Here is a 15,395-nt window from a genome sequence, read left to right as displayed (position 1 = left end):
TAAATAGGATATCATGTCTGCATCTTGTGCAGCAATTAACCACTAGGAAGAATGTATGCAATGTGTTTATTATTGAAACTGTCCTACCAATTTGATTTGAAACTGTCTCATTGCTATTTGTTTAACAATAAAATTATGCGGGGGGGGAAGACTGAGGATATCGTGATAGGAGGAATTCAAGAGACACCCAACTTCCAGAGTGCACAGCACACAGGTCCAGACCCTTTGAAGCAGTGGCTAGAAGTCCCCAAACTGTGTCCTAGGACAATCAGGGCCTAACTCTAATGAGGTCACCTCCCCCTAGCAGCACCCATTACATCAGGACTGAGCCAAGGCAGGCGTCCCCCCACTCCATACAGTTGAGGACAGTCAGCTCATGAAGAGCCCACTCGCCTTCAAGCCACACGATCCGGAAGCCCAGTGCCAAGAGAACAGTCGACCGAAACCTGGCCCACCTCGGCTAATCCTTACCAGATGGCCTGTGCTTTTGGAAGCCTGTATCAAGCTTCAGCATCTCAAGCTGGGTCTACCATTTCTTTATCACTTCGTAGCTAAATCTGCCTAATAAACCTACCCATGGCCACACTGATGAGTCCTAATTGCTTTCTCTCCTTTTTTGATTTTGTGAGACAAGATATTCTAAAATTTCTAAATTATCTAGAATGGGCTTGAACTGATGATGCTCCTGCCTCAGCTTTTGAGTGCTGGGATTAGCACGGTGCGCACCACCAGGCCTGGATTTCTACTCATTTTCTGTGGTGAGTCAAGATGTCTCTATGCACTGTGGTTGAGGTCCCCTTCTCCTCTTTGGGGGAGTTTGTCAGATCCCACCCGATGAATTTCTTTCTTCCAATTTCTTTTTTTGAAAGTCTGAATCTTGGCTGATACATTTCAGGCACACATATTTCTCTCTCTCTCTCTCTCTCTCTCTCTCTCTCTCTCTCTCTCTCTCTCTCTCTCTCTCTCTCTGGATTCAACTCAAGACCCTGTGCTTGCCAGGCAAGCACTTATTCTACTGAGCTATCTCCCTGGCTCCCCTGGCTGATACATTTCAAAAACCAAAAATAGCTAAGGAAGATGTAAGAAATGTTTTCTTTCAGCTGTGAAAAAAAGTACCTCTATCCTTCACTGGTCTCTGGAGGGCAGCAGAGAGTCACTCACACATGTCCTCTGCTCGCAGTGCGTACTTGGGTGGTATTTTAGTCTTTCTGTTCTGTCCTGTAATAAGTCTTCACAATGTGGGTGGGCAAGATTAGGAAGGCCTTGTCAGGCCATGGGTCAAAGCGGTGCTTACAAACCAAAGTGAAGATTCAAATAATTAATTGAATATAAACTTTTAATCAGATAAGGCTGCTAACCACAATTAATATACTTTCTGCTAAACATAGAATTAGCAAGGTTAATAACAAAACAATGAATTATGAAGTTTAATCTTTTCAGGTATCTCTACTTATAGAAACAGAAATAGTCTAAAGTATGATATTCATTATTCAGACTTTTTTAAACATTTGATAAACATTAGAATCATATCAGTGTCCAAGATATTACTGAAGACCCAGAAGATTATAAAGCATGTTTTAATCAATCATGGAATTCTTTTTTTTTTTTCTTTCTGCACTTATGACAGGGTCTACAGGGTCTTACTACACAAATTGGACTCACAGTGATTCTCCTGTTTTCAGCCTCCCAAGCGCTGGGATTAGAGGAGCGCATCACCATGTCCAGTCTCAGGAGCCATCTCAGTGCACCCTGTGGGCAGGGCCAGCACAGCACACCAGGGATCGAATCCAGGCCACTGCTCTCTGCCCAAGCAGACACTTTAGTCCACTGAGCTATCAGACTGGCCCTGAATCATGGAATTCTGAATTGCCCTCACATTGTAAACAGGAAATCCAGAGAAGAAAGCAAAGAATACTATTGTGGTCTGTTGCTAGATGTCCTGCTAAAGCCTCGTACAGTCATAGCTGGGGCTCTGACTACAAAAGAATTGGAGAGTTGTCACCAAAGAGTTAATTTCCCTGTAATTTCCCCTGCAGGAACCACCTATGGCTGGTGGTTGCCATATGCAAACTTCACTGCTTAGACCACAGGCAGTTTGCTGAGCAGGTCTGATTTTTCCCATCACTTGATATGGGAAGTGGGAAGCTATTTTCCCTAAAAGTTTTGCCTGACCAGTATCTCCTCTTCAGATCACATGATCTCTCTTCCATTCGGCTAACAACCAGGGATGAATATGCAACTCTGGACTGGCCCAACTGCCCAGGGTGGGTCATTCTGGGTCAGTCTTTGACCTTGTAGGATCTATTTAGAAAGACATATTCTCTCCAAGTCTACCCTCGTGTGAAAATATTTTTCGAAATTAAATCATCAGAGAAGGTAGACTTGGGATGAACAATTTCTTAATGACTTGCACACCAGACCCAACTTTTCCTGAAGTGCCACCACTACTCTTTTTAGTTACACATGCCATGTAATCTCCTTTTAGCTAGTGACAGTGTGAATTAGATTTCTCTCACTTGCCACCAAAACTATTCTGACATGCACTAAACTGCTCTTTCGATTTCTTGTCCATCACCTGAGCACTGAATTCTAAATCCAGCACAAGTACCTCCTCCTTAGCGAAGGTTTCCCACAAAGCATCAGCAGAAATAACTGGTCCTCCACGGTGTCACATAAACCAGGTCTGTGCATTTAGCCCGGCATCTGCCAACCATGCCCTGGCTTATACTCTTGTCTGTTTGTCCCCACTGCATCACCACAAACCAAGCGTGCAGCACAGTTTAGCGCCGAGTACTCACTTGGTGAGTGCTGGTTAAATAAAAAATACATTTGCCTGTCTTCACCTATATTTCATGCAGTTTGTTGTTGTCTTTTGTCAAAATATCTATATATTTTTAAAACCTATTAGGTGTAACCATATGGAATGACTGATATCTTACCTTTTTTGGTGCCAAAAATGAAAATTTCATATGGTTCAACACAGTAAATACTGATGATGATTATAGATATCTTAGGGTACTTTTATGTATCTGTAATCAAGAGACAGAGCCTATAATCCTAAATACTAAAATAATAATGAGGCAGACAAAGACTCCAAAACCAAAGAGCACCATAAAAATGTGAAGGTGTTCTTCTCATTGCTTCAGAAAGATCAATTCATTTTATCCTCAGGACCTGCATGGGAGGTGGGTACTGTTACAGTCCTTGTTTGACAGCAGAAGAAACCCACCAAGGCAGAGATAGCAGGTACTCTGTCCAAGGTCACACAGTTATTGCAGGACAGAGCCAGGGCGCCAAGCCAGAGTCATGTGACTCTAGGTCCTTCCTCCCACACTGTGCTGCACTTAATCATGTCACCACTACTCTGTGCTAGCAGAAAACCTTTAGAAAAGCAATCTGCCCAACAAATGGAACTGAGAGAAGGCCCGCTGATGTGTGTGGACACTGTTCTAGCTGTTATTGAATAGCACAGCTCCCCAAATATAAGTACACCATTCACTGTGGTCACGAATGCTGTGAGTAAAGGAATTGGGCAGCAAGGGCAGGGATATCTTGCCTCTGCTCCATATGGCCTGTAACCTCACATGGAAATGTTTTAATTGACTGCTTGGCAGAGCCATTTTGGAAGCTTCAGGAGAAAGGAGCCCCCGTACCAAATAGCCCTTGCATGGGGCTTAGGACTCAATAGAGCGGCTGGACTCAGTGAGGACGAGGCCCGAAGCTGGAGGTGCTGGGAGACGAGGCTTATTGTCACCTGGCCTTGGCTTCCTCACATACCAGCCTTATCAGCTGGCCACAAAGGCCAGCTCCAACTAAAGGGAACGGAGGAGAATCAGATGGAGCCGGAAAGAGAGGAGCAAGGCGTGTGAGGCACTCTGCTCCCGCTGCCTTTGGAAACCCATTTTGCCATGGTCATGAAGATTGTTGACAGATAATTGGGCCCAGAATATTTTCAGCTACAAGTAACTGAGCAGCCAATTAACAGTGCCTTTAACACTACTCAAAACATATTCTCCGATGAACGGGGCATGGTGGCACATGCCTGTAATCCCAGCAGGAGGCTGGGTGGGAGGATAGTTATAAATTTGAGACCAGCCTGAGCTACAAAGTGAGCTCAACACCAGTCTGAACTACATAGGGAGACACTGTCTCAAAAGAAAAAAAAAAGAAAAGAAAAGAAAAAGAAAAGAAAATTTCTTCTGAAATAAAAGGGCAAGAGGCAGAGCAAATCCTGAGCTACTCTAGTTGGTCAGTGATGCCACCAAGAGCCACAGCTTTCCACCATTCCCCTTGGCCCCCTCAGCACAAACCACAGGACTGCCAACCTTGGTTTCTGGCTGGCTGCAGCAATTCCAGTCACCGGGAGGAGACAAAGCAATATCAAAGAAGAAAAAATGATGCCTCCTCCCATGACTTCCTTTGAATTAGGAAGAACCACTTCTCCCCAACAGCCTGCTGACCCAGAGGACCTGACATTGCCCATGGCCTTGCCATAGCTAGAAAGAAAAGTGTCTAATATGTTTGCTTCTGCAAAATCAGAAATGTTCCCGTTAGTGAGAAAGCAAGAGCAAAGATGCGCAGCTGGGGTCAAGGACTGTCATGCAGGCCGCACCAGTATCAGCCTCAGGGACAGGATGGATATTCATTCACTCAGCAGCTATTTGCTGATGGTTAAATGGTGTACCACACACAGGGCTTCGATGCAGGGCCACAACAGTGAGAAAGTCACACAACATCCCTACCTTCATAAGGTGTACGAGTGGCACAGAACAGAAATGTATAAAAATCACAAATTTGTTAAATATAATCCAGCTAGGTGTTACAAAAATAGGTATGCAATTAGAGGATGGTTAGCTACAGATACAAAACATTTATTGATAGAAGCATGCTGAAATGAAAGGTGGGGCTGTATTTACAAATAGTAAAAGAAGCCTAAAGTCTGTCTCCATGAAGTCTCAAAAACTCCTTCTGGTCTTACGGTATAGTGGAAAACATGAACTTTTCCACTGTGTAAGAGGGAAGTTCTCCATCCTTTTTCCTGGAAACGTCTCTCCCTGCAGGGTGTGAGAAGAAACTCTTGCCTGGAGTTGCTATGAGCCTGCCACCACTGAAGAGCCTCTGACCAGCTAACCCCCTGCATCTGCACCAGACAAACTATGCGCTCCTTTGGTTCTGCCTGGGTAGCCTGGAGACCAGGCTGGAGTTTTCCACTCTCTGGAGAGTTATCTCTGTAGAGTGTCACTGCAGTAAATTTAATCTGAGTGTGAGCAGTGGTAGATTTGAATCCTGTGAGATAACCTAAAAATCAAGAAAGCAGACTTTGAAGGGACAGGGAAGGACTTGGCACTCACAGCGAGCAGCCGGGTGCATACACAGGAGGGGAGCAGCCTTGCTGTCCAGTCCCAAACCCACCTGGTACATTCCTTTGATGACAGCGATGGCATCAGCTAGCTGCTGCTGAAAGGATTTTCTCATCTTATCCTCATTCTGCAAACCAAAAATAAATACAGTAAGCATGACAGCATGCTTCCAAATACAGCTCACATGTACTAGGGAAGAACTCTGGAAAACCCACCATCAAAATCATAGTAATCTCTCCAGAACTTCACCTTATAGTCATTTCTCCCACACTAAGCTATTATAGCACAGTTAAATTTGCTTACACCTGACTAAAACCAATAACAATAAAATTAATGCAGTATAGATAATTTCATTTTTATATACCAGATTAAATAATTTAGTGCCTTCCCTGAAATATAACAGCAACAAAATCTGAGGCTAAGGCTGAGGCAAGAGGATTGTGAGTTCAAGGCCAGCCAGCCTGGACTACAGTGAGATCCTGTCTCAACAACAAGTAACAGAATATTTTTGTGGTTCATATTTCCTTCTAATCTTATGGTGTATTGTACCGGCAACCAAACTCAAGACCTTGAACTAGTCAGGCAGGTGTTTGTGCCAGTGAACTACATCCCAACCTTGGTCTTTAACTTTGATGGGATAGGTATATGAAAGAATTTTGGGGTGGCCAATCTATAAACTAGAGTCATTCTCAGATCAATCAGATACTTTGATTATTTAGGTAGGAAAAAAAATGAGAGACAGTACATTTTTGAAAAAGTGCTTTGAATCTGATATCAGTTCTTAGCCCAAGATAGAACTATAAACAGCAAATGGGCTGCTGAATAAGAAAGGATTGAATTTAAGCATTGTGTCCCTTATTATCTGGACTTCCTTAAGTTATCTAACCTTGGCAAACCCTTTCCTGGTCTGTAGATCACGGTTAACAGGATTTCCATTTTAGGATCTCAAACAGCCTACAGGGTGAATTTATTTCAAAAGACTTAGCATTGTTAGTATGTTGTAATCAACAAAATATGAGTTTTCTTACTTTCTAGCACAGGAATAATAGCAATGCCTGACCTTAGCAGCAGATAAATCAGCTACTCTGACCAAGAATTTTAGAAAATTCCTTGGAGCACCAGTTTTCACTTCCCGGCTTCTACAGAGCCACTGAAACACAAATAACATCATACAGAGTTGTGGGTAAACCAGGTGTCACATGCTAGTGCTCTGGGAAGCTGAAGCAGGAGGATCCCAAGTTCCAGCCAAGCTTGGGCAATTTAGCCAATGTGACCCTGTCTCAAATTTAGAAGGGTGGTGGGTATTGGGAGTCTGAAGTCACAGGCCTCAGTCATCAGTACTGGGGGGAGGGAGGGAGAGGTGGTTAAGAACAAGAATTGAAGTATCAAGTTACTTGGCCTGAAACCTGAGCCTCCTCCCTGCTATTTAACAGGTAACCTTGAACAAGTTAAGTAAACTTTCTGTGGCTCAGTATCCTTGTCTGTAAAAGACAAAGATAATTATACCAATTCTAGAAGGTAGATATGAGGACTAATGAGTTCATAAACAAGGTACTCTTAAAAGTCTTGTACACATGGCTGGATGTGATGGCATGTACTTGTAATCTCAGCACTAGGGAGTCTGAGACAGGAAGATCACCATGAGTTCGAGGCCAGCCTCAGCTACACAGTGTGAGACCATGTCTCAAAAAACAAAGGCAAACAAAAAAGTTCTGGCACAAAACAAAGCTGTAAGTATAAGTTATTATGTGAGATGCAAATTAAGTTCCCCTCTTAAGTCACTGAATTCTACACCACAGTGCATGCACAGGGAAGCGCACCCGTGCTCATTTAAATGAGAATGAAGCAGAGAATGTCTACCTGCTGGTAGTGCTTTTCCATTTCTAAGATCCTGTCATACAGAGCATTGAAGATACTCGAAGACTCTTCTTTAAGTCGTTCCTCAAACTTCAACTGAACCAATTCTTCAAGGAACCTAAAATCCACCTGAAGGTGTGTAATAATCTAAAAATTGAAAAGTATACAATAAGGCACATAACTTGGTACCTGTCCAAGTTTACCTCTCAGTCTGGGATGTAATTAGGCATTCCAGGAGCTCCATCTCCTTGGGCTGGGATTTCCAAAGGGCAGCAAGTCTGCCTGAACAAGACAAGCTAATCGAGAGCTATGGTTTCAATACAGTTCCTCCCTGTCAATACCCATGTTGCTGAGTTGAATCCCGAGAGTAAGGTCTTCAGGAAACTTCTTCTCAGTGTGGTGTTAAGCATGGGTCTTTAGAACCAGACAAAGCCTTCATGGAGGGAATAAGGAAAGGGGCAACGGAGGGAAAGAGGTGGGAAGGGGGAAGAAGGGCAGGAGCAGGCCGGGGCAGCCAACGTGTGTGAAGTATGCCTGTGAGGAGCGTCCCAAGGGCCCCACACATTTTTGCATCCCAATCCTATGATCAAAACTTAGCTGATGGACACAGTATAAGAGAATGAAACTATAAAAGGTTCCTGCAAATTGTCTTTATAGAAGAAGACAGTAAATCAGCAAGTGTGTAGGAAGGAGACATCCTCAAAAGCTACCAGCAGGAGTATAAATTGGTACCATCTCTATGCAGGGCAATTTGGCAATATCCTTCAAATGACTAATGCATACATCCGCTGACTCAGAAATGTCACTTTTAAGAATTTACACCACAGATTTCCTGGCATATGAATATGTGCAGGATTATTCATCGCAGTAAAAGATCTGAAGCTACTTAAATGTCTATCAACAGAGGCATAGCTAAATATATGATGTACATTTTATGTCATGATGCACTTATGAAATAAATGAGGAAAGTCTGTATGTGTCAATATAGAATGATTTTCACATTATGCTAAGCAAGAAAATAAAAACAAGGCACATAGGAGTATTTGTAATGGTATGTTACTTCATATAATAGTTTTATTGATTAAGGTTTTTAATAACAACTCTTGATATATGATGTATGCAAAAGGTTGTGTTCTTTGATAATCAAACATCCCAAACAAAATGTGGAAATATCAAGATTTGACAAGCTATATGACAGGGAACACAGTTTTTGTATTTATTATTTTTTGCATTTTCTCCACATATGCAAAAAATTCTATAAATGTTTTAAAGCATCACAAATAGAAAGTACACAGATGTCAAAAGCATAAAAAGTAACAAACATTTTACTAAACAAACGAACAGATGTAAGCATGACATAAGTACAAATCACAGCTTACATTCATTTTTAAAACTACAAGCGTCATTCTGCTTACTTTGTCAAAGAGGCTAATATTTTAAAGTTTTTCATCTTCTCAATTCCCCCCGTCAATGAAAAATACATGAAGACAAATAATGCTAAAAATTCTCATAGAAATTTCAAAATAAGTCCAGATTTACCTGCACCAAGTTTTGTGTAGTTGAACTCAAATCTTTTAATGGCAAAATCTCACTGACATCTGTTTGGGTAGCATGGTCAGAGGTGAAAAAGCCAATTTTTAGATCATCTGAGATGGTATGTCTGAAAAAAAATAGATTAAATGTGTTTGGTGTTATAAAATAGTTCCTTAGAATAGACATGAGAGCAGCTAGTATTTGGGGGTAGTCATGCTCTAAGAAAGGAGCTGGTGAAGCAAGGAAACTTATGAATTAACTTTTTTTTTTTTTTGGCAGAACCGGGGATTGAACTCAGATTCTTGCGTTTGCCAGTCAAGCGCTTATCCTACTGAGCCATCTCTCTGGCCCCTTTTTTTAAAAACTTTTTTTTTGTTTTGTTTTGTCGTTGTTTTTTAAGGATTTTTTTTTTTTTCTCCGAATGAATGCCTTCAGGGTAGGTTTGGCTGGCTTGAGTTGTGGGGATCGAACCACAGCAACCTGAGCCTGACTGCTTTGTTGAAGCAGCCACGTAAAGAACTGAGCTAAGAGGCAGGCCCCCAAAATTTGTGAATTGGCTTCTGTTCCTGACGTAGCATTTTCCGCACTCTGTCGGGGCGTCGGTCCTGCTGCGGCGCCGCTGCTGCGCTGCTCGGTCTCGTTCCCTCCTTCCAGACTCGCTTTCACGTGGCAATTCTCAAAACGGGGTCTGAGGAGGCCTGGTGTTCTGCAACATTCTGCGAAGGGAGCCGTGAGACCAGGATGACTTTTAGAACAATATTAACATTTTTGTCTTGGTCGCGGAGATTCTCTCAGGAAATCTCAGGATTTCCCAGCAGCTACGGGTTCTGTTGCTGCCCAACAGACTGAGCACAGGGGCAGCTGTGGGAATTCAGCAGGCTTCCTTGCATGCGAACAGGCCTGGAAAACGTCTGCCTAAGCATAAAACAGGGACACTGTTTTCACCGCAGTTTTAGTTTTGAAGAACATGATTACATTTTCTTTAAAATGTTTAAAAAAAAACCCTGCCTTTTGATTTACTTTTCTTTATTTTTTGAGATTGCTTTCTTCCTCCTCCATCACCACCATCTCCACCACCTCCTCCTCCTCCACCACCTCCTCTTCCTCTTCCTCCCCTTCACCCTCCTCCTCCTCTTCCTCTTCTTCCTCATGCTCTTCCTCCTCCTCTTCTTCTTCCTCCTCCTCCTCCTCTTTTTCCTCCTTCTCCTCTTCTTCCTCCTCTTCTTCTTCCCCCTCCTCCTCACCCTCCTCTTCCTCCTCCTCTTCTTCCTCCTCCTCACCCTCCTCCTCTTCCTCTTCTTCTGCCTCCTCTTCCTCCTCCTCCTCCTCCTCTTCCTTTTTCTTCTTCTTTATGGATCTGGTACAGGGTCTGCCCAGCTCAGACTCATAAATGATCCTCCTGTTTCAGGCTCCCCAGGTCTGGGGTTACAGGCCTGAGCCACCATTCCTGGACTCAAGGGCCAGCTTTTACAGTGGAGTATTGCTCAGCGATAAAGAAAGACAAGCTTGAGGCTTTTATAGGTGTATGGATCTAACTAGAGGCCATACTCACAAGTGAAATACGCGCCTGGGGGCAAGGCTGGCACAGCATAGGGTGCCAGGGATCACATCCCCTTCCCAGTCCCTGTGCTTGCCTGAGCAAACACTTAGTCTGCTGGACTATCTCACCAGCCCTGCTTTTTCTTTTTTGAAAGAATAAAAAATAGTAAAAAGAAAAAAAACACATTAGAAATGATACATTATTTGTCTAAACAAAATGACAGGAATTTAACAATGGTTGTGACATTGCATATTGCTGTCTTCAAGTTAGTTGTTCAGATTACAGACATAAGCATGTAAAAGTGGTCCCAAAAATGATAAAAAAAAAATTAAAAAACCCCAAAATGCAAGCATTAACTGTTCCTTTCAATAGACCAGTAGAAATCAGCAGTACAGTTATCCAAGCTATCCTGTGTATATACATTTTTTTTCCTCTTTCTTCTTTCTTTTCTCCTTTCCCTCCTCCCTGTTGTTCCTTCCATTTGAATAGTTGCTTTCTCCCTTCAGAGTATATATTGTGCCTGTTTTATTTACTCCATCAGGTTCTTACACTAGGAAGACCATGCGATGTTTACACATGCAGGTCTGACTTATTTCACTTGTGAGTATGGTCTCTAGTTACATCCATGCACCTATAAAAGCCTCAAGCTTGTCTTTCTTTATTGCTGAGCAATACTCCATTGTATAAAAATACCACGTCTTTTTTATCTATTCCTCAACTGATAGGCATTTGGGTTGTTTCCAAGATTTAGCGATGACGCATTGTGCTGCTATGAACATGGGTACACATTAACTGCTGTGGTATGATGTTTCTGTTCCTCTGGGAAAATATCCAGGAAATCCCAAATGGAATTTCTTATTTTTTATTTTTTTATGTATTTGGTACAAGGTCTCACTATGCAGCTTGAACTTGTAGTGATCCTCCTGTCTCAGCCTCCCAAATGGGATTTCTAATCCTAGTATTTTGAGAAATCTCCAAACTGATTTCTGTAGTGGTTGCACCAGTCTGTACTCTCACCAAAAGTAGAGAAAGATTCCTTTTCCCTCCACAGCCCCTCTAGTGTTGGTTATTGGTTGATTTCTTCATGATAGCCATTCTTTCTGGAGATGGAATCTCAGTGTTGTTTTAATTTGCATTTCTTAAATGACCAATGATGTTGAACATTTCTTTGTTTATCTTTTTGTCATTTGTATTTCATTATCTGAGAACTGTGTATTCATCTCACATGTCCATTTTTTTGACTGGGTCTTTGAATTTTAGGGGCCTGAGTTTTAAAAAAATTTTATATGTTCTAGATTGAAGGCCTTTGTCTGAGGGATAGTGAGCTAAATTTTTTCCCAATTGGTGGGTTTTCTTTTCATTCTGTTGGTGATTTCTTTTGACATGCAAAATCTTTTCAGTAAGATGAGAACCTAGTTGTTCATTCTTTGAAGTATTTCTCATGCAGTTCGGTTTTTGTTCATCAACTCTCTACCTAGCCCCATCTTCAAGATATCTACCTACTTTCTCCTTCAGTATGTTTAGTATTTTTGTTTTAATATTTAGATCTTTGATCCATTTTGACTTTAGTGCATAGTGATAGACATAAGTCTGGTTTTAGTCTTCAGCATGTGGATAGCCAGTTTTTCCATCACCATTTATTAAAGAGGCTATCTCTCTTCCAGTTAACATGTTTGGCCCCTTCATGAAAGATAAGGTGGCTGTGTGTTTGTAGTTGTGTCTGTATCTTCTTATGTTTTTAGGTTAATACACAATTGCTTTATCATTATGTGAAGCTAATTAGTTGTTGATTTAATTTATATTAGTACATAATTGTTTTATTATTATATTGTATGATATGATTATGTATTTGACTTCTTTTAAATTTTGAGTATAGCAACTGTCAGGAGATATGAATAATATGAACTAAAGTTCTTTGAAGTTGCCAATAATTTTATGGCTATCAAGAAGTCCTGAAACCAAGTGATTTGAGACCTGTTTCTTTACCATATCAGCTTGTGTTTGTTAAATTCTCTCTCCAGAACATCTGAATAGGATGCAATCTTGGAAAACTCCTGCCATGACCCCTACTGACAGTCATCTGAGAAATGCAGCAATGAAAACGCCAATATTACGGATACTCCCTTGCCATCAGTTAGATCAAACTTACTACAGATCTCCATTTCTAAAATGTTAGCTTAAAAAAACAGGAAAGCTCAAAGAGAATAGTCAGACTCCAACACAGGCTACAAAGACAGAGTGCCTGTACTTCTCTCCTTCCTTCACTAAACAGCTGGAGCAGACCCTGACAGGGGTACTCCTTCTTGACAGCTGCAGTCTTTGACGTGTCATCCAGAGCCTCAGGGGAGGTGAACTATAACCCCAGTGCCAGGAATAGATCCGAAGGCCATCACCCAAATCCTATTCTTCTTGGCAATGAATGATCAGGGGTGAGTGTAGAATCTGATTTGGAGGAGGAGATATTAAGAAAAGACTGCTGAGAGATTTTAAGAGAGCCTTTTTAGACTCCTATATAGCAGGCACCAGAGAGAGTTTACCACATTGACTCTGGGTACGGCCAAGGGTCAGTGTAATACCAAAACATCTCACAGTCCTCTTGCGACCACAAAGGGATCAGATAGAAGTCTGTGCCAATATCTAGATGACAAGCTTTCAAAAAAAGAAGGGACAAAATAAATTTGACCGATGACTTTATTTGACTATTGACTCAACCAGCTTGTGGAACCCATTACATTTCTGTGTTCCTCTGATGTCATATAATAATTACACCCAGGGCTGAGGAGATAGCTCAGTGGCATAAGCACATGCTTGGCAAGTGCAAGGTCCTGAGTTTGATCTGCAGTACCACCAAGAAAAAAAATAATAATAATTTCACCCATTGTTAGCAGTTTCTGACAAACAAAGTTGAAAACACCTTAACCCTTACTCTAGATGGGTGGTACTAGGGAAATTAACTTTCTGTGCCTTAGTTCCCTTTTATAAAAGACAATAGTGTCTGTTCCATGTAATTATTGTAAGACTTAAGTCAGTTAATGCTTACAAGCATTTTGGTGCTTGCTACAGAGTAAGTCCTCAAGCAACACCACCCATCGTTGGCGGTGTGAGGGTTGGCACTTATACACTCTCGTGTTCTGAAATATAACTTTTTCATCGGGTTTATAGAAAACTATAAAGCACAGCAATATTCAACTAAGAAAAGCTAACTTTATTTTATTTTTTTAAAATTTATTTATTTATGTGTGTGGCCAGCTCAGCCCACCAGGGGGCGGGGCTGGCTGGCATGTGGTGCTAGGGGATTGAACCGCAGTCCCTGATGCTTTGCTAAGTTTGTTCTAAGTAGGTGCTTTAGACCACTGAGCCATCTCACCAGCCCAGAAAAGCTAACTTTAAAAAAAATTCTTAATATTCAAAATGATTTCTAATTAATCCCTCTAAATTGCTCAGCTCCTCTACGCACATCGATATTATAATGATGATATCCTGTCCAGAGCATTACCTGGGTAAGGAAGAAGCACCTGAATTTAAATTAAAATTTCTGGTGTTTTGTCAGAGAAAGTTGTATTTTAGGTTAGTCTATTGCACTGTAAGTGCCCCCATTTTTTCTTATGAGCACACACTAGAACCCTGAGGATGCCTGAACATTCTTCTTGGATGTTCCCGGAGCAAATGTTTTCACTAGCTCTTCTGCAGACTGTTTCTTAGAGCTACATTTGCAGTGAGCAATTGGGAAGGAGGCAGCCACATCTTCCCATGCCAAGAAGCAGGATTGTTTCCACCTCCCTTCTTGCCCTCCATCCTTGGGGATATAACCCAGGGCCTTCACACTGACCTACATGTTCAGCATTCTTTTTAAAAGTTTTTTGGGGAAGGGTCTCACTCCAGTTAGTCTCAAACTTTTGATCTCCTGCCTCAGCCTTCCAGAATGCTAAGACTGTACTCAAGGGTGGATGACCATGCAGGGTAGGTTTGTGACTGCCGATATACAAATGGTAACTCTCTGAGAACAGGGTTGTTCTTCAGTGTCCCTCTTGGCATGTCTTGTCATCTGGGATGAGTGTTTTGTGTATCATGACCAGGACTCAGCACAAATGAGCACAAAGTTCTCCCTACTGTGTTTTGGGTTTTTTAAAAAATAAAAATCCTTAGTATCTGGCCCAGGAAGCTTCTGTGTTCTGCCAAAGACCATGGAGAGCAGAAAGAGTGTTAGTGACTAACTAGGGTAAGATCTCAAATAGTGGATAGTCTTTTTCAAGTGTCTGGCCTATAAAACCCATTTAAAATGCTTTGTTATCTTGGATGTTGGTTTGATTTGTATCTAGATGCTCTTCCAAGCTTCATGCACTAGGATGGTAGGTGGGGTTTGTGAAAGATGACTGAGTCAGGAGGGTGCTGTGGCTGAGTGCAGTGTTGGGAGGTGGGGCCTGCTGGGAAGGGGTGGGAGAGTGACCTGGGAAGATGTACCTCCCTCCAGGCCTCTACTTCTGCTCTGTGTGTCCTGGTGGCCACAATGTGGGCAGCTGTCCTTAGGCGAAGCCTTCCTGTCATGGAGGCAACCTACCATAGTCTAATGGTGGGAGCCTATATGAACCCCTAAGTAAACATGCTATTGTACTGCACTATAGAAATGAACAAGTCATATGATCAAAGTTAAATAAACATATCTCCAAAGTTGTTTATAACAAAGTAGGAGGAAAACAATTTTTAAGGAATAATAACACAATTTCAGAAAAGTGTTCTTGACTCATTTCAAAGATGACAAGTATTATTAAGGACAAATTGTACATGTGGGATTATTTTTCCCCAGAAATTGGTGTAGAAATGTTGAAGTTCTCTTTTATGATCTATTGTGGAATCTTTTTTTTTTTTTTTTTCTTTTGTGGAATCTTTTAAGACATAAAACAAAAATAAAATTATACTTTCAGCCGGGTGTGGTGGTACACATCTTTATTTCTCGCACTCTGGGAGGTTGAGGCAGGAAGAAGGTAAGATCAAACCCAACCTGAGCAATTTGAAATCTTGGAGGGAAACAGAGAGAGAAAAAGGGGGGCAGGGAGAGAGAGAGAAAGAGAGAGAGAGAGAGAGAGAGAGAGAGAGAGAGAGAGAGA

At 41.7% G+C, this 15,395-nt stretch overlaps 1 protein-coding gene across 1 annotated transcript in view; it reads right to left on the bottom strand.

The window, feature by feature from the left end:
- Window positions 1-15,395, bottom strand: part of CUNH10orf67 (chromosome unknown C10orf67 homolog) — a 137,356-nt gene that overhangs the window by 110,293 nt on the left and 11,668 nt on the right. Inside the window, exons 2-4 of the mRNA XM_023701982.1 lie at window positions 8,757-8,877; window positions 7,221-7,364; window positions 5,413-5,487 (exon numbers count right to left, since the gene is read on the bottom strand). Of these exons, the coding sequence (XP_023557750.1) occupies window positions 5,413-5,487; window positions 7,221-7,364; window positions 8,757-8,877 (340 nt within the window). The remainder of the gene's footprint in view (window positions 1-5,412; window positions 5,488-7,220; window positions 7,365-8,756; window positions 8,878-15,395) is intronic.

The sequence above is a fragment of the Octodon degus genome, unplaced genomic scaffold (assembly GCF_000260255.1).
Source record: "Octodon degus isolate 3935 unplaced genomic scaffold, OctDeg1.0 scaffold00145, whole genome shotgun sequence".
In the NCBI taxonomy this organism is placed as follows: domain Eukaryota; kingdom Metazoa; phylum Chordata; class Mammalia; order Rodentia; family Octodontidae; genus Octodon; species Octodon degus.
The sequence above is the reverse complement of the archived record's forward strand: the minus strand, read 5'-3'. Positions and strand labels throughout refer to the sequence as shown.